The sequence below is a fragment of the Physella acuta genome, unplaced genomic scaffold (genome assembly GCF_028476545.2).
Source record: "Physella acuta isolate Inbredline_101_S28 unplaced genomic scaffold, ASM2847654v3 ptg000606l, whole genome shotgun sequence".
Taxonomy (NCBI): Eukaryota; Metazoa; Mollusca; class Gastropoda; family Physidae; genus Physella; species Physella acuta.
In genome coordinates, this window is record NW_026732125.1 from 217,585 (window position 1) to 244,984 (window position 27,400).

A 27,400-nucleotide genomic window follows, 5' to 3' on the forward strand; every position below is an offset into this window, starting at 1 on the left:
AAAAAATCGGCAAAAGCATGACGACCCTTAAGAGTTGAACGTATTCATTGAAGAATCGTTATCAGCTATTCCTGCTATAGACCTACTGTTTAGCTGATACTAAATGACCAATGTCTTATAACTTCTGCTGGTAAAAATATTAACTTTTGATCAAGATCTAGATAATGATTAAGTTGAGTTGAGGGCTTGTTGAGGTAAGTCCGGAGACAAAAGTTTGACAACTTTACCAGCAAGAATAAAAACAACGTCAATACCGCCTAGACATTAATTGATTTAATAGATCTATATGATCGATTAACAAGACTCAAATCACAGTTAGGCTACTTTTACTTTAAAAAAACACCAATAAAGAAAACTAGATCTAAATCATACACAAAAAAAAACCTTACCTCTTGAAGAAATCGAAGTACCCCACAGACGCCGGTAGGATAAAGAAAGTTCTTGGCTAAATTCCTTTCTTATCACAACTACTTGTTGTTACAGCACTTTACAACTTGAAACAAACCCCCATCAAAGCGGGTGGGGACTGGTGGGTATGTCAGAACAAAAGGCGGGATTTCTGCTAGTTTTGGTTCTGTTTGGTGCTAAAACATTTTTAACATTAACTCGGTAGGTCTAATAATATTAATTTTTTATTATATTATTATGAGCACATTAAGAGGAGATCTAGAATCTATATAGATTCTATCTACTATACTATGTATTAAGTACTATTAGTATTAAGTATAGGCCATAATATAAGTAAAAAAATAGATCTAGATCTAGATTCTAGATCTAGAACAAAATAAAAAGCAAATAAGTTACAAAACTAAATTATTTAAAAATACTAAGTCTACACTCTATGATAAATAATAAATATTATAATATTCTTAGTCTACTTCGTACTAGAATCTAGATCTAGATTCTAATGACTATTTAGTATTATTATTATAATTATATTAACTATTATTTACTAGATTATTAATTATTACTTTTCTTGTTATGACGGCCTGCTGTTAACTGAATAATCTAACTTAGTTAATATTTATTAATATTAAATATCAATTAATCAGATTGAAATAAAATAGATCAAATAACTTAACGTAAGTTACTCTTAAACTCTAAAGCCTTAAGTCCTTAAGCTTAGTAAGCTAATCTGAATAGAAATAAAAACCTAAGTGAAATTACACGAAGTTAATCCAATGGAAATCAAGTACAGTTAAATCCGTTTGAAAAAGTACGAGTGTAGAAAACTCGAGTCACTTGTGCACAGCACAGATCCCGTGTGTCAGTAATGACGTGTGTGTGTGTAGCGCTGGTGCGAGAAGGGGGGATAATCAAGAACAATTCGCTTTAAAAATAAACCACCCGCTAGACGCGTCGAGAATTTGTCGCGGTCCCCTGTCAACTATTGGCAAAACTTTTTTTTTCGCTGCTAAACTTAGTCCTTCCGAGTGGCCTCCCTTTCCGGTTTCGAGACAACTGTCGAGCTTTGGTTGTCGTTCTTAGTTCTGCCGCGCCGTTGCATTTCCCCCCTCTCTTTCACCCCCACCCCTCCAAATTCTGTTAGGTGCATCAAGACTTTAATGGCGTGTTCAAAATGTCACTTTTTTTAAATATTAGAATACTGCACCATTTAACTCGACAATTGTAAACAGTTAACAAATGTTTAAGCATGTTTACTATATTTAGTTCAGAAAAGAAACCTAAAAAAAAATACAATAAATAGTGGGGGAAGGTGGGGGAGGAGCCTGTTCTTAGCTATTACAAGTTTTCCCAATTAAAGAATCGTTTTAAACAAGGATAGTTCTAAAGCGTGCGTTTATGTTTCTTATAACATGGATTAAGTAGCCAATGTAGCTGGGGAAAGTAGAGAAACTTCTAGAACTGTAAAACAGCCTCTTCTATCGTCACAAATTGTCACAGTGTGACGTCATGCTTTCTCCCCCCCCCCTTCCGTCATTACACATCATCAAAGAAGTCCCATCTCTATCTCTAGGTGAAGCATGACGTCATTTATGAACCGGACGAATACAGATACTATTGAGTCTGGATGGTTACATATTCAATTAAAGTAGGATGAATACATAGAGTTAATATAGGGACGAATACATAAACTTAATATAGGGCCTACACTGAACGCCGATGTAACACAACATATCCATGTAGTATGATAACCCCCCCCCCCCCAACCCCAAAAAAAATTCATGGTATTGAGCAGGTATACAAACACTTTTATACGATAAAGGGGGGGGGGAGGAATGGGTAGACAGAAAGGCATGTAATATTACAATCAGCTATGTAAAAGCTGTTCCACATCAAACTCTGCGTGTAAGAGGATTGTATTACATGTGGTAACACCACACCCCCACACCGTGGTGTGATGTATAACTTCAAAAGCTACGGGAAGTTCAAACGAATTCCTGTGACCTTTATTTCAAGGTGAAAATGTTAGAAGGACAGGACCGGTACTTTTTTGATAATCAGAAGTGTCTTATCGGGTTGTAATATTGTTGTTGCTTTTTTTTTTTTTAGTTACGTTTAACCTAACCCTAATCCTAACCAAGACATGTCGACAGAAGGACATGTATACGATACCCGATTATTTAGCTAGTGGTAATAAAAATAAAATGACCATTCCGGGGGGGGGGGGGGGGGGGGGCTTTATATTATATGCCAGAAGTCATTATTGCGTGTTTTTTTTAATTCCCAAGGCAAAAAACAATTTTTAAAAAGTAAAAATGTTATTTATTTTTTAATTGTTTTACAAATAAAGTCGATTATATTATGGCTGATTGGCTTCTCACTAATAAATCAACACACTCGGACGAAACAACAGTAATGTGAACGCGGCGTCTGTCTCGGCAGATGGCACACACGCATCTTGACACGAGCAATCAAGCGTTCACCAAGGGACGTCATCCCCAATACATCTCACACTAACTGTTGCCGTTCAGCCCGTTTAAAAATATCGAAACTAAAAATAGTTTTTTTTTCTACAACAACAAAGGCAACAACCTGCGGCTCTGGGAATCATACTACTTGTTGAATCCGAAATTGTGGCTATTTTTAGCTGGTGTAAAAATGTCAGTGGGAAAATTTTCGAATAAAGTAGTTAGAGTTATTGTGTTAATATGGCTCTTTAGTTTTAAATTGGAAACCTACCCCTGCCCAGTGTTTCTTCCAGACATTTTTCTCACGGGGGGGGGGGGGGGGGGGGAGATGCCTGGAAGAAACTCTGCCCCTGCCTATAAGCATTCTCCCCACCCCCGGAAATTGTAAGTGTGTCCGTTCCGGTAAGGTTTTAATGCCCCCCCCCCCCCCCACTATTGTTTTGTAGTTATAAATTAATTGATCTGGAATGTTTCAAAGAAATCGCTACACTAAAATTTGCTAAAAATCATTTACAAAAATTGAACACAAACTGCAAACATAACCACACATGAATCCACTACAAAACAATCTTTATGAAAAAAAAAAGAAGAAAAAACTGTTAGTAATGAGTGTGCGTAAGGATTTTCTTTATAAGGGAAGTAACTGCGTAAAAACAAAATAACACAATTGAATTGTTGTTGCTTCCCTTTAAGCAACATCTGAATGGGCCTACATTTTTCTTATTTTTTTAGCGCAATTTCCATATTGGACAATTGCGATTATTAACTCGTCATTTCTGGATGGATGAATGGATGGATGTGTGTCCGCAGCTTTAAGTCGTATCTCCTCCTCAACGAAGCAATATCGAGGACTAGTTCCAAAAGCAAATATGTTAAGCAAGCTCCAAGGATGATTGTGGGCCAAAAAAATTCCCGGAATTCCTTCCTGGATTTCCCGGAAAAGCCAAAAACCATCGAACAAATGCAGTTTTTGGTCCATATCTCGGCAACCAGACCACTTAGCGACTTGAAACATTTACCAATCGATTCCTGCCATAATTTAGACCAATGTTGCCGAAGAAAGTTTTCAAAAATATCCTTTCGTTCGGTCACAAAAAATTAATTAAGACCATTTAAACTGAGCATCGTGTAGGCCTAGGATGGTTTAAACTGAGCATCGTGTAGGAGTTTATATTTATAGGATGATATTTACAAAAAATTAAAAATTTAAAATTGTTATGGATAACATAAGGAAATTGCGCTTAAATTGTCACTAGACTTTTTATTAACTTGTTTTTTTATTTAATTTTTTTTTCTGCTAATAAAAATATTTGTGCTGATTTTTATTTTAAATAAAAAATATTTCAGGAACGTCCCCCCCCCCCCCCCTCCTGCACAATACGACACAATATAACAAAATGATAACACATCCCCTAACCCTCTTTTTTTGTATAAGCCCAATCTATAATGCTGCTTTGTGAATACATTCATGTGCGAGTTAACAATGTAGTGCCTAGCCTATGGATGATATTTTAAATATTTGTTGCTGTTAGTTACCACCGTAGTAGGCGACCTGACGAAATAATGAACAGAACTTTCCCTCGGTTTTTTATATATATTTTTTTAAAGCGGAATCAATCGTTAACTTATTTGTCAGAATTCATTTCTTTGTCTATTTTTAACCACGACATCAACCTATTTTAATTTTACTGTCGTAAGCGGACGTTCGCACGGACTGTTATTTTAGTGAGTGTCGGTATTAGTGTATGGGTATTAAGTGTTGAGAGCTGGCTTGAGCGTGCTTTATGTTAGAAAAAAAAGGAAACGGAGCTTGTGAGTTAAACATTAAAACACTGACTAGTGACTATTCCAGTTTTAAAATCTGGGGGGGGGGGGGGTGTGTTTAGGGTTGGGGGGGGGGGGGGCTAAAAATCACGGACTGCTGCCTTGTCAACTCCCCTCCCCCTTAGTTTCGCCACTGCCTGACACTGTCCGAGTTGTGATACTGTCACACATCGTTAACATCACTGCCAATAACCCAATATATTATGTGGTGTTAGATTTCATTGTCAGCTGTTTCCATTACACAACTCGTGTATGTAATGTTTAACCATTATATATTTTTGTATTACTTAATTAACCTCCACCGTAGTATTATCCAACTCACCAACCCAGAGGCGTAGCGACCCCTCTCGGCGCCGGGAAAAACTTTCAATCCCCCCCCCCCCCCCCCGCCATATATTTCTTATGTTTATAATTCAAAACTGCAGCTAAAATGAGCTTTTTTTTCCAAACCCATTTAGGTGCCTCTAGGGTCGGCCCCCGGGGACATATGTACCCCCCCCCCCCCCCCCCGCTACACCTCTGCCCGCACCCCCAGAGAATGATGGGAAAGCCATGGTCATCAAGCTTTATCCCCAACACAGGCCTTGTGACCTAGCAAAGTCCACACGCGACCACAGGGTGCTGTTAAAGAGCCGAGTTACGATGCCTGTGATTTGGTCTATGTCGCCCTGTGTTCGACTGGCTTATTAAACTGTTATTTTGCGAGGTAAATTTGTTCACACTATTAACAACTGACGTATGCAAAGCATATTCCGATTCACATTTTTAAAGTGTTCTTAAATATTTCCTCGAAATGATTACCCTTTATGTAATACTAAAATACCACATTTTAGAATTGTTTCGTCTACCAATAAATTTACTGAAAAAGTTTCAATACGAGCAATCAAACAATCAACCGATACATATCAGTATATCGTGCAGTGCAGCTCTACTTCACCTGCCTAAAACAAAATGCCTGAGCGTCTCAGTGATTTATGCACATGTTAGTACTTATGGTTGTCGTGGACAGTGTCCAAATGTTAGATCATGCTGATGGATCAAACGTATTAGATAGCCACACATAAATTAAGGCAATATGGGAAAAGCAGGTTTACCGCCCCCTCCCCCGAACGAAATTGAATTTATATTCAAAATTTATACCCATGCCTCCCCCTCCTCAACCACAGAGAAAAATGTCTGAAGGACATCAAAATTTGATTACCATCAGTTTGTTCAGAGGTGTAAGTAGCTGTATATAAAATTTAATGGATTTTTTTTTTATTTAAAGAACAACATGGCAACAATTTTACATGTTTTATCATTTATTACTTCATGAAATAGATTTATGTAGAAACCAATAATTACTATAAATAACAGGCATGATAGAAAAAGAGTTTTGTAGAAAGCAATAATTAAATTACAACAAAGAAATTATTAATCGCTAAATTTTTTAAAGAAACCTTTTGGACGATGTTTAGTTCGACAAAGGGAAATAACAAACAAAAGCTGTAAATTCAAGTATAGTTGTTGCTCTTAGCTAGCATAAACAGCATGTTTTCTCTTTCATGATTAAATTTATAAAACTAAAATCCAAACAAACAAGAAATTTTCTCATATTTTGTTTTCTTAATGAACAATAGAAAAAAAATTATTATACACTTTTTCTTTCATTTCACACTTCTATAGGTGCAACAATTTCAATTTTCAAGGCAACAATAGATTTAGGAAATTCGTTTCTTTACTTTCCACTTAATGAAATGAACAAAAGGAATAAATATATTCATGTACAGAAATGGCACTTGGAAAAGATTCTTGTTGATGGAGAGAAGTAAAGACAAAGACGATGTTGTATGTACACAACATTATAGGGTTGTTGGCAGTTATTATTAATTTTGTTGTTAAAGTAGCGTCAATAATAAGATAACAAAGGGCTATGGGAAACTGTATTGATATCTGTTTCAGTTGATTTGTGTACATAATCAAGTTATTTTTACTGGTTAAAAAAAACATTCACTTAACCTTAACAAAGGTGGAATTTATTATAATCATTCAAGGTCAAGGTATTTTCTGGCTTTATGGAATGCATGACTAAACATGATTAGCAATTCTTCATGCAACTAATTTTATGGAATGACAAAACTAATAACTAATTAATTAGTAATTCAACCAACTGTTGTATTACTTGGAGGGCATTTGAAGAATAACTTCGCTTTACATTATATACATAACAATATTAGATATATTATAGTACTTAGTCATACGACAATTGTTATAAAAATACAAATCTAAGATCATGCTTTATGTGTCAGTGTAGTGACACAGGTCCACGTGGCAGTGAATTGGCAAGTCAGTATTGTGCATATTGTTATTATGCATGTAAAAACATAACAAGAACATTGTATATCTCTATATACAGTACAAGACACAGTGGAGTATTACTTTGAGTATCTGAGATTGTCCTAAATAAATAATTGTTTTACTGATATAAGCAACTATAATCTAAGTTTTCTATTTTCCAAAAAAAAAAAACACACAGTATTAAAAAGGTGGGCCCACCCATACATTATTAGGCCATTGTTTAGAAATTAACTTGTTCAAATTAGCTAATTATTGCACTTAAAATTTATTTAAACATATTTTAGATGGCAGTTGAAAAAAAAAATCTTGATTCAAAAGGTACAAAAAAAAGTTACTACTTCTAAATTTGAGTATGGTATAAAAGTAAATTTTAAGTACTTGAATATTTAAATAAACAATGCTTGACTGTGTAAGACTATTTCGAAACATTTGTAAGATTAAAGGGTGGTAACCCTCACAGCATCTTCGTCCTCGTCCGCATCATCTATAGTGGTAAGCTTTCCTCTGGTTAACACTCTAGCCTCCCCTTTCTCCCCCAGAATCATTCCCATGACATCAGGCAGTGACCTAGCTGACTTCACAATCATGTTATCTGACTGCAAAACACTTCTCAAAGTCCGGAAGTCTCTGTTGTTATCTGCATAGATACTGGTGGCCAGATAAGCGCTGTCACTGTAAGCCAAGTTATCCCCTTCCAAAAATCCCTTGCCAATTAGTGCCATTCTGGCCATCTTGGCATCATCACACAACGGCGCTGCCATGATTTGTTCTGATACCCCATTCACTGAACCATCTTTTTGCCAAGGGTTTTCTAAATGGTCGTAATACCCTTTCAACGAGTCAATGTCTAAATTTTCTCCATTTAATTTTTGTTTTAAATTGTGGAACTTGAGATTTTCTTCTGTGATTTCAAACTTTTTCAGGCCATCGGCCATGTTGTAAATATCTCTGTCTGACTCAGTGTCGCTGACTTTAAGACACTGACTGTAGTCGCTGAGCACCCAGTTGTTGTTGTTGGTGGTGCTAACAAATGTGCTGAGGAAGTTTGGCTCGGTGCTGTCACAATTTGTCTTCCGTTCAACTCCGTCACAGTGGTCGTCAGAGTTGTTGGAATAACACAGGCTATTTTTAGACCCTTTCTCAAAATAATCCTCTTTTGTATTAGACACAGTCATGTCTGATTGGTTAGACTGAATGCTCCCTCTTGAACTCTGGGAATCCTGGCCAGATTTTTTCAGATTTTCAGTTGAAACGGAGGAAGTGTTACTGTCGGAGATACCGGACTCGACACTACTTCTAGAGTCCCTGTGTCTGTTTCTGGCAGACTTTTTGGGAACTGTCTGGTTCTCCGTGGAACCGTTCCTGAGACTGTTCCGGGATTCTTTGAGTCTGTTCAAGGAATTAGTTCCGGTTCCTGGCAACAGAATGGGTTGAGATATTTTCCTGTTTTTGAGGGAGGTTCTGTGTATGCTACCCCTGGTCAGGGTATGGGTCATTTCATCATTTGTTGTTGATGACTGTCTGGAAGAGGATGTTTTCAAAACAATATCCGAGTGGTTTAAAATGTTGGTGATGCCACCATCAAGATGGATGTTGAAGCTGTGCCGACGTCGCACATTTTTATTTCCCACCTCCTCCACCGCACACACAGGCGTCACCTCAATCGTTCGTTGATTCGCCAACGTCTCGAACATATTCGTTACAACAATATCCGACGGAACACTCGGTTTCCCAATCCCGTAAACATTTTCAGCTCGTACGCGGAAAACGTATTCTGTGTTGCTAGCCAGGTGACGTATGTCGTAGCTGGTACCCTGGCACGCCTTGGTCACTGTCTTCCACTGCCTGTCCCCACACGGGCTCATGTTGGCGATCTCTATGGTGTAGGCCAAGATGTTTCCGCTGTCGGACCGAGGTGGCGCCCATGTTAAGGATATTGTGTCGTGGGTCACTTCAGTAAACACAGGTTTCCCCGGCTGACTAGGTTTGGCTAAAACAAAAGAAAAAATTACAATCTATTATTGCAAGCTGATAATAGATACTTTTTTAAACACTTCATTATATATTAAGACCAACTGTGATTTTGCTATATTTAACTATATTTACTAAGGACAAATATTTTTTTTTAAATATGTAAAATTTGTTCACATTGTTGGTTCATGTACATTGTTCTATTTTTTTGTAAAAGCTTAATGATCACAATAGGATAACATTAGTATACACGTTTACTGGTCAAATGGAGTATATAGAGCCAGATGTGTGAAAACCTTGACCCTTAACTAACCCACCTTACCTCTTAAGCAGTACCCTAAATAATATATTATTATGGGACACCCCCCCCCCTCCACTACTCCTCATAGAAACACAAAATGTATGTATTCTAACTAGAATATAGCTTAGAAAATAAGTTATTTAAATTAATAGCAATTTAGTTTTTAAGATTTAAAAAATATTAATAAAAAAATAAATCACCTTTTATTTTCCTTTCAGTTCTTGGATATAACCCATCAACTGAGTGATGTCCCCTGAAACTTGCTGTCTGATATGGGTTGTCTCCCAAAGTCCTGCAACTCTCGTGTCCCAACTCTCCGTTTGACTGGTTAGCTCCCATTTCCAAACAAAAATCAGTAGCTTCTCTTTTAAAAAAAATCCTCAAACACAAAAGTGTTTATTTACATGTTAACAGAATCCTCTCAGCAATCACTGTTTCGACCAATCGCGTTCCTCGTTACATCGGCAACCTTGTGCATCCCTCGACACAAAATCTTTGTTGGGAAATAAAAATCTATCCACACACACACACAATTTTTTGTACTCCTTTTTATATAATCGTCTGTTGTTTTTTTTAAATTTTAAATGTCCTCTTCTCCTGAATTAGACAGTTATTCGTGCACGTTCATCAACTAGAAATAGATTGTTTTCGATCTCGAATTTTTGTAAGTAATGAACACGAGTTATTTCCCTTCTTCACAGCGTGAAGCAAATTTTTGAGTGTCAAGTTGTTACTGATAGGTGGTTGAGTATCTGTACTAACTAAATCTCTTAGTCTACATGTGTTAGTAAGTCTGCATGCGGGTGAACAAATCTAAATGGGACTAGGTCTACTTGCAAGCACTGAAAAAGGAGGGAAAACAAAAAAAAATCGATTAAAACAATGAAATAATAAATTAAATTTCAATATCGTCATCTATAAATTTAAAACATTCTAAAAATAAATTTTATAAGGTCATTAGAACATTGTTATTCTGATGTGTCGATATTTAAAACACACAAAAAAACTCGTTAAAACAATCATTTTAAACATTTTTATAATAGCCAATCACGTTCAGACAGGCGTCTTTTAGCTGTCAATCTTTTAAAGACATGCGCAGACACTCACTGGCATTTGATCACGTCAGATGACGTCATTCGCACAACAAAGGGCGGATAATTCCATCTCAGATCGGGTTTCTCTCGAAATGAATTCTTTCATATTAACTTTTAATGAAATGTTTACGCTAAAAAAATAACATTTTATATGTTCTTTTAAAAAGAAAACTGCTGAAGTTTTACTTTCCTATTTTCAGATAGGCTTGCCAAAGATGGATGTCATCCCCCCTCCCCACACACACACTACCCTCACCAGATAATGACAAGTGGTTAAAACGATGCCACACCATGACGCCCCACTTTTCCTTTGTTGACATTTGGCTCTAAAGGCCAAAGGTCATGTTTGGCTGACCCAGCGTGAGCTTAACGTATGACCACGTGACCCAGTGTCTACACACAGGTCAGCTATAAACAATCAACTGACCTTGCTTTGTGACCTGTCAAAGTTGCCTAGCCATAGGCTGGGGTAGATATGAACACAAGTACAGTGTGTTTATGAACACGTCGTTTATACAAAATACGAATACTAATCATGTGTAAATATGAACACACATAATGATAATATAAACACGTAGGCCTATATAGCGGGTGAACCTATGATTTTATACACTGTGTGTTCAAACATTTTATGTGAAAATATGAAAACACATTTCCGTGTAAGTATAACACAAATTTCCGTGTAAATATAAGACCAAAACAGCCTTGAGTACAACACTATTTAGTGACATTACTAAAATTGTGTTAAATATCACGCAACTACAGCCAAATAGTATAAGACATATTTAGGGAAAGTAAAACACAAAGATACTACACAATGCAGTTTAAACTTTCTATTTTTACCCTTCCCATTATTAAGCAGGAAGATTATTGCTGAGAACAAATGAGTGTCACATTTTTTTAAGGAAACAGCCATATCCGGTGACAAAAGTCAGATATCGAATCATCGAATCATCCAAGTTTTCAATGGTAGACGAAACAGGCTATAGTGTTAGCCTTGCTTGCCGAATTCGCTTTCGATCCAGCTCAAGATATATTTTCTTTTCTAATCTGCACGAATTTTTGTTTAGCTCTTAAACCACGACGGTTCAAAACTTGATGTATAAGGGGAGGGGGATTGTAGGTAATCCAGACTAGAAGTTCAGAGCTAAGTGCGAAGAAAGAGCGCGGACTACTATAAAAGTGATCCTTTCTCTCCAACCTCTCACACCTTTTTAATATGGATCTACTGTGTCACATACATAGGGGCAATGGAAATAGAATTTAGAATCCCTGATCTAGACACGTCTCCGTTGTATATCCCCCCCCCACCCTCTGCACTTTTTGTGCGTATTCTAATTCCCCCGATAATGAAATCCAGGAGAAAAAAAAAATCGGTACGTTTTAAAACAATAGCTGGTAAGACAAGTCTTCTTGTGGTGCATTGTGTGGGTCTGTGGTGCATGTGTATGTATCTACGGTGTGTTTGTGTATGAATGTGTCTGTGGGTGTCCGTGTCGGGTCATCGTCGGGGTGCATTGTGTGTGTCTATAGGGTGTGTATATATGGTGTGTCTGAATATTTGTCTGTTGTGGGTGTCTGTGTCTCTACATATGTGTATGTGTGTGTTTAGGCCTACGTATTTATGTGTGTGTGTCTGGGCGTATGTCCCTGTGTATGTGTGTCTATGTCATATGCGTGTGCCTATGTCTTATGCGTGTGGCTGCGTCTCTTCTGTATGTGTCTCCGTGGATGTGTCTGATCGAATGTGCCCGTGTTTACGTTTTGTGTCTTTGATGTGTCGACACCAGAATCAATGCACAGCGCAACTTTTCTGTCGCACGATCAAAACAGTGCAGTCTAGACGAAGGAATACTAAACAAGCTGAACAAATGCATTTAAATTTAATGGCCCGGAACTTGGTGAAGAACTTTCTCAACAAGAAGTTATGTATAGATAGATATATACCACTTTACAGCTGTTATAAATAGTCTATACACCGATGTTTGTGTCGGTGGGTTAGCCAGTTAGAGCAGTTAAACTAACCTGAGAATTCGTATGGCGATAACCTTAAAGCAAATTTAAACCCAAATCTATTCTGATTATAAAGTGATTCACTTGCGCAGTAATTTAGGTCCGAGTAGCATGAATTGAAAGATTTTTTTTTCAGCTTTCGCTTCTTAGTTTCACATTTTTTAAAAGGATGAGTTGCGGTTTTCCTGACGGTTTCGGTGTTGTGTTAATTTATGTTATGGCAATAGCGAAGCTATAGACTGGGATAGAGATACCGATGTAACATGATATGACAACGGTGTAATAAGTTCTCACGTAGCCTGATATACAAGATTATAATAAGAGCAGCTGGAGATTTATCATCGTCCTAAAGCCATGATACATTTAAACCGTTTGTCCGTTGAACCATTAGAGTCATGTCATAATTGTTACTGTTGTGTTACTGTTGAGTTACTTGTCGCTGAGTCATCTCTACACTGTTACTGTTGTGTTACTTGTCGCGCTATGACTTACACAGGTTTATCATAATTATAGGATTCGCGTGTCGGTGTCAGAAGGTAATCTACCTGACCCTAACCAGGTATTCTTTCAGGCACCTCCCCCACCCAATAAGAAAAACGGCCACTCCTCCCACCCCTCCCCCTCCCCCCCCTCCTCGGCCGAAACAGAAAAATACTAAATTTAAATAAAACAAATACACCACTGCTCTTCCCCCCCCCCCCCCCACCTGAAATTTTAAACCCAATCTTCCCCCGGGGTAAAATTAAATGACTGAAAGAAACCCGTTCGGTGTATTATAGTGAATAGTCACCTTTTTCAAATATTTAATAAGAAAATAAACTAGACTTGAGAAACTGCCAATCAATATCAGTAAGAATCTAAGATAGTTGAGATAGTTAAACGTCTGGAGCCACACAGAGGTGAAGGTCACTCGATCTAGCCGACTCCAGCAAACCACGGCGTCAACGAAATGTCAGACGACATTGATTTCTTAGGTATGTCAAGACAAAGGGGGGGGGTGACACATAGCCGTCTGGAAATTAAGCAGACGTCAATACAGCCTACATCACAAAACAAAAATTGTGCTGACAGGCAGGTCGTTTGTTGTCAGGCGATGAAATATCGTCTGCTACTGATGCAACTGTTATACAATGATGTTAGCAGTGGTTTGATATTGAGTGAGATTCAGAGTTTCTTCCAGGCATATGCCCCCCCCCCCCCCCCCGTCGAACGAGATGGAATTTATATAGTAAACATACACTTTTACTAGTGTCAGCCCCCCCCCCCCCCCCCGAAAATATCAAGTGCCCCCGGAGAAAAAAGTCTGGAAGAAACACTGGTGAGATTTACAATCGAACTGCAATTTTTGCCTTGGGAATATTATTTTTTAAAACTGTAAAACGGGCACTTTCCAGTAAAGCATATATTATACGTTATATTTTTAACTACTTTAAGAAATACATTAACCCGCACAATGTTGACTCATGTATGATTTTTACACGTCTATTTCAAATGAATTATAGTTATTTATTATTTAAATATGATTAATGAGCATGCAATTTTTTTCACTTCATGTTAATAGTAATTACTAATTAGTTCGTAATTAGATATTTAGATTTTTGGCTTTGTACCTGTAAGCTATAGCACTATAGTAACTATACACTACACTGAACAGAATAACGTAATTAAGAATTAATTAATGGTGATTATGAAAGTGCTACATTAGACCATTAAGAATAGACAATAAAAGTTTTAATTAAAAAATATATTAATAAATTAAATAACTAAACTCACATTATATTTTAATAAAGTCCGTTATATAAAAATCGTTTGAATGGATCATCCATAATCCTACACATGTTTACAAATACAACGCTACTTCCAACAGAACTAGCGCTTCGAAATGCAACCTAGTTTTATAATAATCCGCAAATGACGTGATGACCTTAATTTTTAACGCCGCTTTCCATTGGCTGAGCCTGGTCTAAAAATAAAACCTTACTCTCCAACCGGGGAAACAAAAGCGAATTCACCCAGCGCTTAATTTAAATACGCTTCTGTCAACAGAAATGGAGTGTTCCTACTGTTTGGGTTTCTCCCTCAGTGACTTCCCTTTGCTTGAGGAAACTTGAACGAATAGAAAATCCGTGTTTTTTCACATAGGGAATACCACAAAAAACTATTTTTGTGCGTGTACCAATCCCCGTACCTACCCGCAAATAAATGTGTCATTGATCATCCTTCACCACTTTACCACGGGAAAATAACAAGCCCATGTCACACCATCAAAGAAATGACGTGACACTAAAATCGGGGACTGGATTAATTAAAGTAAATGGATAATATTTTAATATATTCAATGTGGATGTGTGTTGTTGATTTTATTATTATTTTAATTTAATCTAAAGTAGTCTTAGTCAACGCGTTTCTACGAATAACTTTTTTTAAAACTGCACTTAACGTTATTTTGTGAATTAAATAACGATTTTTTAAAGTAGGGGAAATCAAGAGATATTAGAACTTTTAACCCCCCCCCCTATACACACACACAATAAAAAGGGAAGAAAAAAGCACCACGTAAGTTAGGCGAACATTTCAAAACCTTGAACAGTTAACCACAAAAGGGATGTACTGATAAAAGGAATGTAAAGGTTATCAGGGGAAGTGGCCCTAGGTTTTTGCGAAAACTTTTGTAATTTTAGATAAGAGAACTTAACTTTAAATTGATGATGATAAAAATAGACAACATATTTCCGTTTAAAAAATTAACCGGGTAAATTTCGTTTATTTTGTATTAGATGACATGTAATGCCCAGTTGTATGTCTACATCAAGAGCATGGAAGGGTGCACGATTAATGGGGGGGGGGGGTGTACAGTGTGGGACAACTAAGCTAAGTGTGTAGGGGTCAGTGTGGGATAGTAAGGCTTAGTGTGTAGGGGTCAGTGTGGGACAGTATGGGACAGTAAGGCTAAGTGTGTAGGGGTCAGTGTGGGACAACTAGGCTAAGTGTGTAGGGGTCAGTGTGGGACAGTTAGGCTAAGTGTGTAGGGGTCAGTGTGGGACAGTTAGGCTAAGTGTGTAGGGGTCAGTGTGGGACAGTAAAGCTAAGTGTGTAGGGGTCAGTGTGGGACAGTAAGGCTAAGTGTGTAGGGGTCAGTGTGGGACAACTAGGCTAAGTGTGTAGGGGTCAGTGTGGGACAGTTAGGCTAAGTGTGTAGGGGTCAGTGTGGGACAGTTAGGCTAAGTGTGTAGGGGTCAGTGTGGGACAGTAAAGCTAAGTGTGTAGGGGTCAGTGTGGGACAACTAGGCTAAGTGTGTAGGGGTCAGTGTGGGATAGTAAGGCTAAGTGTGTAGGGGTCAGTGTGGGACAACTAGGCTAAGTGTGTAGGGGTCAGTGTGGGACAACTAGGCTAAGTGTGTAGGGGTCAGTGGGTGACAGTAAGGCTAAATGTGTAGGGGTCAGTGTGGGACAGTAAGGCTAAGTGTGTAGGGGTCAGTGTGGGACAGTAAGGCTAAGCGTGTAGGGGTCAGTGTGGGACAGTAAGGCTTAGTGTGTAAGGGTCAGTGTGGGACAACTAGGCTAAGTGTGTAGGGGTCAGTGTGGGACAACAAAGCTAAGTGTATAGCCAAGCCTGTATACAAGCAAGTACACCAATACAAGATATGCGCATATAAATCACATGGTCAGTGGTCAAGTGTGGACAGTGAGTGTGGTAGGACGGTCTGACAGGATGGGGGGAAGGAGTGGACTGTTTGATGTTTGTCAAGGGTGAGAATCTAGATCTTTCTGTTGTAGGGGTGGCCCCGTGTGATCTGGGCAAGGATCGGAAAAGATGAATTTTGTAAACAGGATTTGGTACTTGATGTATCACGAGGCTTGGACAGGGAGGTAATTGTCCATTTGAAAACAGTACAGGCGTTGGGGTGATGGTTGTAAGCTGTGGTGGTCAGTGGGAAATTGTGGGAAGATCGGTTGGCCACTGACCTAGTTCACACGGACAGGTTTGTCAGATCTGTGTGACGGGGGAGGGGGGGGGGGCGGCACTGTCAGTCTCATTCAGGTCGGGTACGACCGACACTGAACGACACGGGTGTGTTGTGTTGGATGTGCTGAGTTGATAGTGGGTGTGGGGGAGGGAAATAGTGTGGGAGTGAGAGAGTGTGGGGTTAAAATGTGTGCGGGATGCTCTATAGAGGAGTTTGTCGTACCGCTGGTAATAGCCGCTAATGAGCAAATAGATTTAACTAGGGATATAATCAAATATGTTGTGTTTTTTTTTACTTTAGTTAAACATGCACTTTAGCTTTGCTAAATACTAAAATTGAATGATGAGTAGCCAATCTAAATACTGTATGCCTATTTATAATTAGGCTATGCTAGACTAAAGACTATCCCACACACCCATTCACGAACCCGTATTTGCTTTGTAAAACAAGCTAGTAGATAGGACCTAGTTAATTATTTAAATAAAACATGTAGGCCTACAAAGTGAGAAATAAGGCCTATATTGTATCACCCAAGTTTAAAGTGTCTAAGATGGTTGCTAGATCAGTTTAAGGTAAGTTGTTACCATAAACATAATGTTTAAAAAAAATCGACACAGCAACAGTGTGTGATTTTAACATTTTACGACATACGACTTTTTAAAACTAACACAGCGAGCCGGTAGTATACGTCTAGGCTATTTGCTGACATATCGCTTATCTAAAACGAAAACAATGCTTTGAATTATACAACATAACTACTGTTTTCCGGTAGGTTATTAGGCCTATCTAACACAAGCAGCAGCCTACATAAAAATATTAACGGCAGGTCTTTTCATTAGCCTAAACATCCCAGTTAACAAAGCTTTGGTTGTTTTAATGAAAAATAAATTAACATAGGCCTAGGCCCTAAATGTATTATAAATTATAAGGATTTCGAATGCTTTGTATTATTAGTATCCAAGTCAACACTAATAACTATACAAGTTCTAAGCTCACCTTATATTTATAAAACCAGTGTGTGTTGTGTACCCATTGAAGACGACATATTAAAACAAAGCCACAGCCGAAGTAAACATCCAACCGACGGGGAGTGTAGGCTAACACACCAGCAACACACCGGGCAGTCCGCCTGACCAGCACACCGATTGTTAAGTGGTCACTACAGGCAGGGGAGGGGCCGGCGGTGGAGAGACGGGCTCAGGTTTCACAGTTAAGATTGCCTTGGTTGACCCAGATAAATGTTTATGGCTCACACTTCACGCGACCACTCGAGCTGACCGGCGCCTGACCAGCCCGGGGGGGGGGGGGGGGGTCGGCTAGCTGAACAAAAACAGTTACTTCATATTTATATTCAGGACTTTTACAACACCTGACATTCTTTTTTTTTCTCGAAGAACAATCTGCTCTACTTCAAAAATACCATCGCTCAAAATGTGTATGTCAGTAATTGTTCCATAGACTATTATTATAATACTCCCAACAATTGCTTCTTTAAACACATGGTCCCACTGAAGGTATAACTTTGTTATAATCTACATGTGCCAAAATATGTAAGCTACTCAAACAAATATAGGTTGTTTTTTTTTAAGTATATCGGGAAATTCCGTTGAAACAGACCAAAATAATGTTTCGGTAGAAAAACCCGTGTTTAATGCACATAGACTACAGTGTTGGGATATAGCACCACCGGTCATCTCGTTAAGAGTGTGGTGGTTTCGACAGCAGGGTCAGTTACAGAAAATGTCAGGTCACGGTGATCTGACCGTCTATCGACCGGACATGCCAACCTGGAAGTTAGACCGGAAAGAAAAGCCGGACATGTTGGTCTTGGTACTGTTGGGTTAGCTGTACGGTGCCGTAATAAAAAAAGTAAAGAATCCACTTTAGACCTAGCGATCCACTGGGCAGATGAAGTATAGAGTTCATGGTTCTTGACCTCGGCATATGAAGAGAAGGTGTAATTAGCACTTTGTCCAGCCGCCTTTAGGTTAGGTACCCATCAGAGCTGAGTGGACTCAGGGACGTTCTACTAACGTGGTGTCGTATTATATTAAATACTAATTTATCGATTAGGAAACTAACCCTAACCCACTAGAACAAAACTTGGTTGTTAGTTACGTTTGTTACTAGCAAGAGAAGACTATTCATTTGATGAGATGACTATCTAACAGTGGTTGGGAAAAAATCCACAAAAAAGCGTATACTTTTAAATAACAACAGACTCCTACCATAAATTGACCAAGGCTGGTATGTGTCAATTAATGACCGTGTCGAGCGTGTAAGATGACCCACGTGACCATTAACCCTCGGCCTGCCGTCGTTTATCGGCCGACAGAGATTTACAATCTCGGGAGTTTGGGTCGTGTCAAAAACTGAACGGGCAAACAAACGCCGACACGGGGTTAGCGCGCGGCGAGGGGGGGTAACAATACGTCACATCGTAGGGTGGGGAAGGGGCGGGCTGGGCAACGGGTGGTGGGGGGGGGATAGTGAGCGACACGGAGGAGGGGGGGGGAGGAGGAATGTAACGCTTTCATTCCACCATTAGACGGATGTGTTGAAACAAGAAATTATAATTAACGCGTAATGGGAGGGGATTGTTAACGAGGGCGAAAAGTGGGCGGGAGTATTGGGGGGAGGGGAGGGGGGGGAGGAGAAACAAAGGAATTCTGGTGAATGCTGGGACGACCTGACCTGAATACTTTTCAACAACGTTGTTGAATGGCCGGCGTTAAGGTCATTTGATCGTCAGACACGTTTCAAGATTGAATCATCAAATCGATTAGGTTACATTTTGTCCACCACCACCCCCACCCCTTTGTACCCAACGGTTAAGTTTTAATGTTTTAACATTCACCAAATGGTATTCGCGATACTTTATTACCCTACACTGATGTTTATAACATATGGAATCATTGATAATACACGTACTTTAACAAGCATAGCCGTAGAAACAGTCAACAATTTTAACTTTTGAGTCGCTGGTGGCAAAACAGTAGTCATAAATAACAGTATAAAAATACTATGCAGCTATAGCGATGTAAAAAAAATTGCTTACATATGAGTTTGCTCTGCAACAAATCCCTGTTTCTATAAAAATAAATGTAGCATGAAACAATTTCGTATTTCTCTTCATCTTAAAATCACTACCCACTACAAGTTATCACAACATATTTTTTTCAACTTGGATCATTCCTGATCTACATGACTATTCATGCCATTTGAATACTTGCAGTCAACTAGAATCCAATAACATACAACACTTCACGTACCAGTTGATGTCATTCAAATACTGCCAATATAGGTCACAAGGTACGACAGGTAAAATAAGGTAACCACCCACCTATTTGTTTGTCACCTGAGAACATGAGTCATCACCTGTTGATCAGGTAAGACAGTCCACACAGCTGTTTCCGTGTTCAGCTACAGATATTTTTATATTGGTATTGTTTAAGTGAGATTCCTAAACTCAGACGTCATACGCCGTATTAGAGAGCTTGTTGTTCTCATAATTAGGAAAGATGAATCGTCAAGCGGATGTTCTTTTATTTTATACAGGTAACCACAAGGTCAACAACCTTTCAGTAAAATCAAGGTGTGTTTGTTTTCAAGAAAAATAGTTGGAAACCGCACTAATAACTCAGATACTCAAATCTTTAAGGTTGTCAAGTGCTAGAGTTTTGATTATTTATTTATACACTTAGCTTTTAGCATATAAGTAACATATCGTAGGCTAATACATTATCGGATTGTTTTTCTATGCCGGTGAACACTGTTAGTGGAGGCTTAAGGATTGAGGCACTAAGGGCATTGATGCTATAAAAAAAATTCTTTCCTGTACGTCCGCATACGATCTGTGACCATAAACGTAGCCTAGGTTATATGTGTTGAGCTTTTTGAGTTATTCACGCTAACAATTATATGGTGGTGTCAGCTATGGAAGTGTATATGGGTGTCCACTCCTGCTTTAAAACAAGTATTACGTCACATTACACACAGAAACATAACACGGATGAACAAAATATACGTAAAAATAACGTACACAGTATACACATCATACACCAATACCCAATAATTCTCAATTTATGTCTTTTCTTTGGATCTTCAGACACCGTACTGTGACCTCCACAAAACCCACCTTCTCAGTTCCCACTGACACGTCATCATTCAAACCGACCACATTCCTCAATCCCCATGTGATCACTCCGCTTGACTGACCACCAAGAAATAAATGACGTAATACGGCTGATGTGTAAGGCCAGTCTGTTTGACCAATCGGAACGATCGTTCGGAATTTAAACCAAGTCCATTACACCAGAGTATGGAGGGGCGGGTGGGTGGAGGCGTTGTGTAAGGGGAACGCGTGTTTCTAAATATCTGCAAGTAAATTGGCCGGAAAGATCGCCGGATAGCAAGTGATACGGAACTTCGTCAGCAAGCAGATTTATCGCTCATAAAGATTTAGGATTAGTTATTCCTATTTTAAGACGACTTTTGTCACTTATTATAGAGTGCATGTAATGGCGTCACACAACAAGTACATGTTGTTCCCGGTATAGAATAACATACGATCACTCCCGGTTACCAAATGTGCTGCTTCGTGGATTTGTATGAGCACATATTTTGGTAACTGGGAATCGGGAACTGAGCTTATCACTGCATAATAGATACACATAACGTTCCAGCTACAACATAGACATACCCCAACCATCGTAGAATGACATCAGCTCCCACTATTAAGTTACTCCAGCTCCCACTATGAAGTTTCTCCAGCTCCCATTATAAAGTGACTCCAGCTCTCTTATATAACTTTGAGATTAGACCTAGGAGCTGTGGATGGTCTGCCTACAGCACGATGTCGTAAAACCTTGAATAGACGTCAGACATGCAAATAGCCATTGTAAATAAGACAAGGGAGATCACTCACGCCCCGAGCAGAGTTCGCGAGGAGGCAAGAAAACTCTTGGCAGACATTTGGAATAAACATGTCAAAGGCGCACAACTCTGTCACAATCACTTTGGGTTTGAATGTGTCTGACCGGGGTAATGTCCCCTTATCCGGATAACAGCGGGGTCGTATGTGAACACTAGGATTGATATAATAGATCTCTAACAGCTAATGGACAAGTGGGGGGGGGGGGGGGAATAGAAAGGCGGACGTAAGACCAATTGTTTACAAGTACCCAAGTATCCAAACAGGATAAGTTAAGACAGTTTACTTCGTTAAAAAATTTTTGAATCCCTGAAGCTAGAAAAAGTACCCCCCCCCCCCCTCTCCCTCTAAGCATCAATTCTCTATTGTAGACTTCGGTTACAAAGATAACAATGGGCTTTATCTCTCCCACGCCCCTGCCCACCCACCCCGTTTCCGCCCCTGACAAAGCAACCAGCGCCAATGACACGATCACATTCCAGAATTCACTTTCCCACACCCCATGAATGAACTTGATCAGAGTTACTTCAGTCCATTGAAAGAACTTGGTCATTTCGACCAAGTCAGAGTTACTTCAGTCCATTGAAAGAACTTGGTCATTTTGATATGATTAGAGTTACTTAAGTCCATTGAAAGAACGTGGTCATTTTGACTAGGTCAGAGTTAACTTCAGTCCATTGAAAGAACTTGGTCATTTCGACATGATCAGAGTTACTTCAGTCCATTGAAAGAACTTGGTCATTTCGACATGATCAGAGTTACTTCAGTCCATTGAAAGAACTTGGTCATTTCGACATGATCAGAGTTACTGCAACTCATTGAATGGACTTGGTCAATTTGACTAGACCAACATAAGCATTTCAACACATTGTATGGAAGAACTAATTGTTAAAAGTACTTATGTGACAAAAATACTTTAAATAACCACCAAATTGGCTATACAAGGATATTGTTTTATTTGTATTGGTTGTTTGTAAAGAGGTACTTCTATACATATTTCAACTTTCCAATATTAACGGCTGATAATAATCTGATATATATATATTACTTTTTAAGTACGTCTCATTAATTTAATTAGTTGTGGATAAGATCATTAAGGTTAAGTTAGATATCCTTATTCATTTGTGATATACGCGGAATTGTTCTAAATGGTTGGCTATTCCGTGTAGAGGCAGAGTTTCTTCCAGGCATCTTTTCGGGGGAGGGGGCAGAGTCCACGAAGAAAGTCTACCGCCCCCCCCCCCCCCCGAACGAAATGGAATTTATATAGAAAACATATACTTTTACCAGTGCCGCCCACTCCCCACCCCCCCCCCCCCCCCCAAAATATAAAGTGCACCCCCGGAGAAAAAAGTCTGGAAGAAACACTGTGTAAGATAGGATAAGGACGAAAATAATTCAATCGAAAAATAAAACACCCAAAGGATACAAGACAAAGTAATCAGCGAGAGAACATTAATTAAGGTAAATCTAAATCAGCCAATCAATTCACCCCGAATGCGCGAGCTATGGATTTCGTTGACGGTTAGGATGAGGTTCCCCCACCGGTGTTGAAGACCGTGGTTAGGATTAGGTTCCCCCACCGGTGTTGAGAAGACCGACAGTTTCAAACGACAGATGCTCCCTGCTCGGGAATTTGAACCCGCCTGCTTTGTCTGAAATTATTTCAGCATCAGACGCCCCCACCCCCTCCCTCATCTCTCCCCCCCCCCCCCCCACCTCCCCATTGTCGCCTCACAAAGCAGAAAAAACAGGGACGGTGTAGCATGCGAGGTCAGACGGGGATAAGGGGGGGGGGATTCAAATTTAAATCGTGGTTAGGGGTGGGAGCGGTACAGTGGGGTTGTCAACTTGAATTTATTTTTTAAAGGTCTAGACTGACCCCTGCTGACCCTTGTTTGAACTAGTGGAACAATCACGTGAATCTGGGAAAACAAAAAAAGGAGGCGCACGTGTTCGGTAGAGACGCTGTGGTGAGCAGCGTTGTGGTGAGCAGAATCGGCTCTCGTCAACATTAATATCGTTGTTCTGTTCACGTGCATCATCCAAAAACATTAATATCGTTGTGTTAACGTGCTATCAACCACCAACATTAATGTTGTTGTTCTGTATACGTGCATCAACCACCAACATTAATATCGTTGTTCTGTTCACATGATATTAACCACGGAAATTAACGAGCCTGTGTGTTCTTTTGTGTTCGCACCACCACCAAATAGGAGAGGCGTAAATTTAAATTCAAATAATCCTTAGCTTTGACCATAGAAAACAAGAAGTCAATCTAGTTAAAAGCCTTAAAGGACATTAATAAGCCTTGTCAAAGCCGTAATGAATTAATTTTGCCAGTAACGCTACTTAACCCTACTCCTAGACTTAACTGACATCGACGTAAAAAAACAACGTAAGATAATAATATTGCACCACTCGCTTGTTGACAGTAACTACAAACAACAACGACGCTCTTCAAATCTTTACGCCACAGTTGTTTTGTGTGAAACAAAATATATAAACTCATTCACAATGACGGAGTACATTTGAGACAAATAATGACGTTTAATAGTTATTTCAGGCATACCTTCAATCACGTCTACCCCCCCCCCCCCCCCCCCCGAACGAAATAGAATTTATTAACAAAATATATACTTTAAAAAGTGTCGCCCCCCCCCCCACCGAAGAAAAAAAAGGCTGAGCAGTACACAAAGCAATAGAGAATATCTGAAAATGTCATAAAGGATACAGCAATATTGTTTGCTGATCTTTTGAAACCAATAAATTTGCAGCAATTTTTTTTTAAAGGTGAAAAAGCGTACGACATAAATAAGCTACTAAAAAAATTATTTTAGTGTCACCTAAACGCATTCTGTCTAATACAATGGCAGTGAATTAATCTCACTAATTACATTAACTCAACCCAATATTGATACATTATTTTTTAACCTTAGTGAAGTAAATCAAGACACGTGACCTAGTTAACTGACCACTTACCTCTTACCACACAGCTATCTGACCATCCAGAGGTCAATAAGGTTTAAATGCACGGCATTAATCTCACAAACGTTTTATCAGAATTATATCACTGGACGATAGCGTCAGTTTCGCCGACTCAGAGTCGACTGACTCACGATAAAGTGGGTCTACTTGAAGACCACGTGACGTGTGGCCACGCCCCAACAGATGTACCGAGGGGTCACCGTCTACTCACGGTCACTCAAAGAGGGAGGTGACCCAATATGACGACCAGGAACAGAGACACATGATTGCATACTAATGTACAATTCTCAATATCAATCGATTAGATCATTGCATAGATCAAATTCGACAACTATTGTGTTGTTATAAAAGTAATTTTTGCAGTCCCCTTTTATTGAAATACAAACAAACCTAACAACATAGATCTATTACTTTTGCCTATACAAATCTTTGACCCAAATCACGATTAATCTATCCAAGATCTGACAACGATACTAGATCTAGCAAAAAATAATTTGCATTAAGCCCTGTCGACGATTTGTATACATTACCGCTGGTAACATACTTTAGAAGTTGCACCAATCCCCCAATTTCGAGAGTGCTATATTCACTTTTTCTTGTCAAGTTTCAAAAGTTACTTTCTTCAAAAAAGTCTCTAGACCTAGATTAGTAGTTTATCTAGATCTAGTAGACCTAGATCTACTAACTCGATCAAACTTCGGGAAACCTTAAATAAATACTTAAAAGTGACTAGATCTGTCTACTAGACATCTATCTATGGCAAAGTTTAATTTTTTTTAAATTTTGATCTAGTCAAGGAGATGAAACATTTTTAAAGAGTAGTTCTATTTTTTTAAATTAACTTACTAAAAGATCTAGATCCAGTAAGTTCCCAGCAACTAGTATACAACTACTAGATTCTAGATCTAGATCTCTAGTACTAGATCTAGTAGCTAATTTTATTTTATGATCTAATAATTTTGATCTGAGTTCGGTTCAACTCGCAATACAACAAACTGCCCTTTCATTTGCAGATTATAGATTCTATCATTAGGCAGGCCTTATGGCTTATTCGAGATCTAGATTATTCTAGATTAGATCTAGTTCATAATTTTAAAATAAATTTAATTAATTATGAAAAGTTAAATGAAATGCTTACATGTAGATTCCCGTGACAGCAGTATATATTGTAATCCAGTGTGTCGATGTGTAGGTGGTAGGTAGCAGGTACACAATGATTGAAATGATTGACATTGGTCAGATCAACGGGCGACCAACTAACACTCAACAGAAATATTTCAGCCGGTTGAAATGATTATAGATTTCTAGATTAGAAACTTAGAAACTGCTGTTTCAATTTTTAAAAAGACGAGGATTGTCCACAATTGATAGGGTCAAGATCTGAGTTAAACTACAGCGTCCAGCGGTCACATTCCTACAAGATCCTAACAAAGCTGACGACAACAAATCCTCGTGTGTCCACTTCCGGTACCTCGTGTCACGAGTCCGCCGTGTCGAGATGTCCGTATGAATGAACAACAGCAGACGACAGTCCGCCGTACCGTGTGTGTCCACGGAGCACGGCGCAGTTTGATAACAGTCGACCCCCTTTTTTTGTCTGGACATTTTTTGTGTGCGTGAGGACGGGGAAGTCGGGGAGGGGGGAGGGGAATCGATACCGTGTCTTGAGCTCGTCTTAGTGGCCGAGTGGGGGCTACAAGAAAGCGATGCACAGAGGTGCGTGGATAATTTATGACCGTGTTCGAATATCTTTAGCTACACCTGACCACGTTTGCAAACAGATATCTAACTATTAAAGCCTTTCACATGTATTCTTTACTCGTCTTGGAAAAAAAAACTCTCTCAAAAAGTAAATTTTATATGAAAACATTTTTCCCGCGGAACATGTATACATACTTGCTGCGAGTTAGTTTTTCATAGAGTATAGACATGTTAGACATGTATAGTATACATGTTACACATGTAAATGCGGTGTTATGTTCGCATGTCAATACTCCATAAATGTTACGATGTTTGATGTGGTCTAGATTGTAGGAACATTTCATAGAATTCAAATATATTATCGGATGAACTTCATACGCTTTTATTTTATAACTAGGCATGCTGCCCAGCTTCGCTTAGGCTTTCGAAAACATTGAGAATTTGAATGCTTAATTAATTCGCCAGAGGGTCGGTCTACGACCTCAGGAGTTATGAAGAGGTTCCTCCGTGGACATTTTTTTTCGATTTATAGCTCATATAAGGCGCCGGTCAGTCGAGTTCAGTGTTGACCCCCTCATCGTAGACTTTTCGGCCAACCGGCCCTCGTGTTCTGTCGTCCCAAGGCAAGATCCTGCCAAATTTGAAGCGCCTGCGGCGCCGGGAAGTGCCCTATCGGACACCCGACAACTTTGCTTTATATATTATAGAGATTAGCAAATTGCATAGATAAACAAAGATTTCAATAAAGTAATTAAGGCCTGAAATACTTTAGTATAGAAATGTATTGTTTGAATAGATTCTAGATCTAGGTAGGGTCTACATCTGTGTAAGTCTAGTTTCTCCGTAGATCTAGATCATCTAGATCTAGAATCCTAATAGAATTATTTTTTTTTAAGTTTAGCCCGAGCAAAATAAAAAAAAAAAAAATTTACCAAGTAGACTTGGTGCGTCTCGAACCCGCACCACCTGCGTGGGTTTAAGTACACTATCATCTCCGCTATATAAGCACCTTATAAAACACGGAGAATAAAAGACGTATTTTAAAATCTTAACTTACGCGAATATGCCTATTTTTTCAAATTAATTTTTTTATCCCAAATTAGCCAGTTCCAAACAAAGACTTTGTATAAAATAATTATGTCTTGAAATAGTTTAGTCCTAATATAGACATTTATTTTTGGAATAGATTCTGGAGAAGTTAGAGTCTAAATCTAGATCTTAGCGTCTACGTCTCGATCTAGATCTAGTTATTGCGTAGATTTGTAGATTTAGATCTAGTCTAGATCTAGAATCTCTAGATCTAGAATCCAAATAAATAAAATAAATTTTATGAGTTTAGGCCGGAAAAATTGTATTGTATACATTTCATAGTGTACGTAGATCTAAATCAAATT

At 38.8% G+C, this 27,400-nt stretch overlaps 2 protein-coding genes across 7 annotated transcripts in view; both read right to left on the reverse strand.

Annotated features, from left to right (window-relative positions):
• Nucleotides 1-27,400, reverse strand: part of LOC131947753 (titin) — a gene marked incomplete at its 5' end in the record, with an annotated part of 410,194 nt that overhangs the window by 75,768 nt on the left and 307,026 nt on the right.
• Nucleotides 5,981-25,528, reverse strand: LOC131947755 (uncharacterized). Of its 2 annotated transcripts, none has more exons than XM_059309051.1 (3): nt 25,444-25,528; nt 9,507-10,148; nt 5,981-9,024 (listed from the first exon to the last, which is right to left on the reverse strand). In XM_059309051.1, exons 2-3 carry the CDS (start codon nt 9,643-9,645, stop codon nt 7,472-7,474), a joined length of 1,692 nt encoding a protein of 563 aa, XP_059165034.1. In that variant the 5' UTR covers nt 9,646-10,148; nt 25,444-25,528; the 3' UTR covers nt 5,981-7,471. The 2 variants fall into 2 exon arrangements, with proteins under 2 accessions (XP_059165034.1, XP_059165033.1); XM_059309050.1 differs by lacking the exon at nt 25,444-25,528 and adding an exon at nt 14,187-14,272.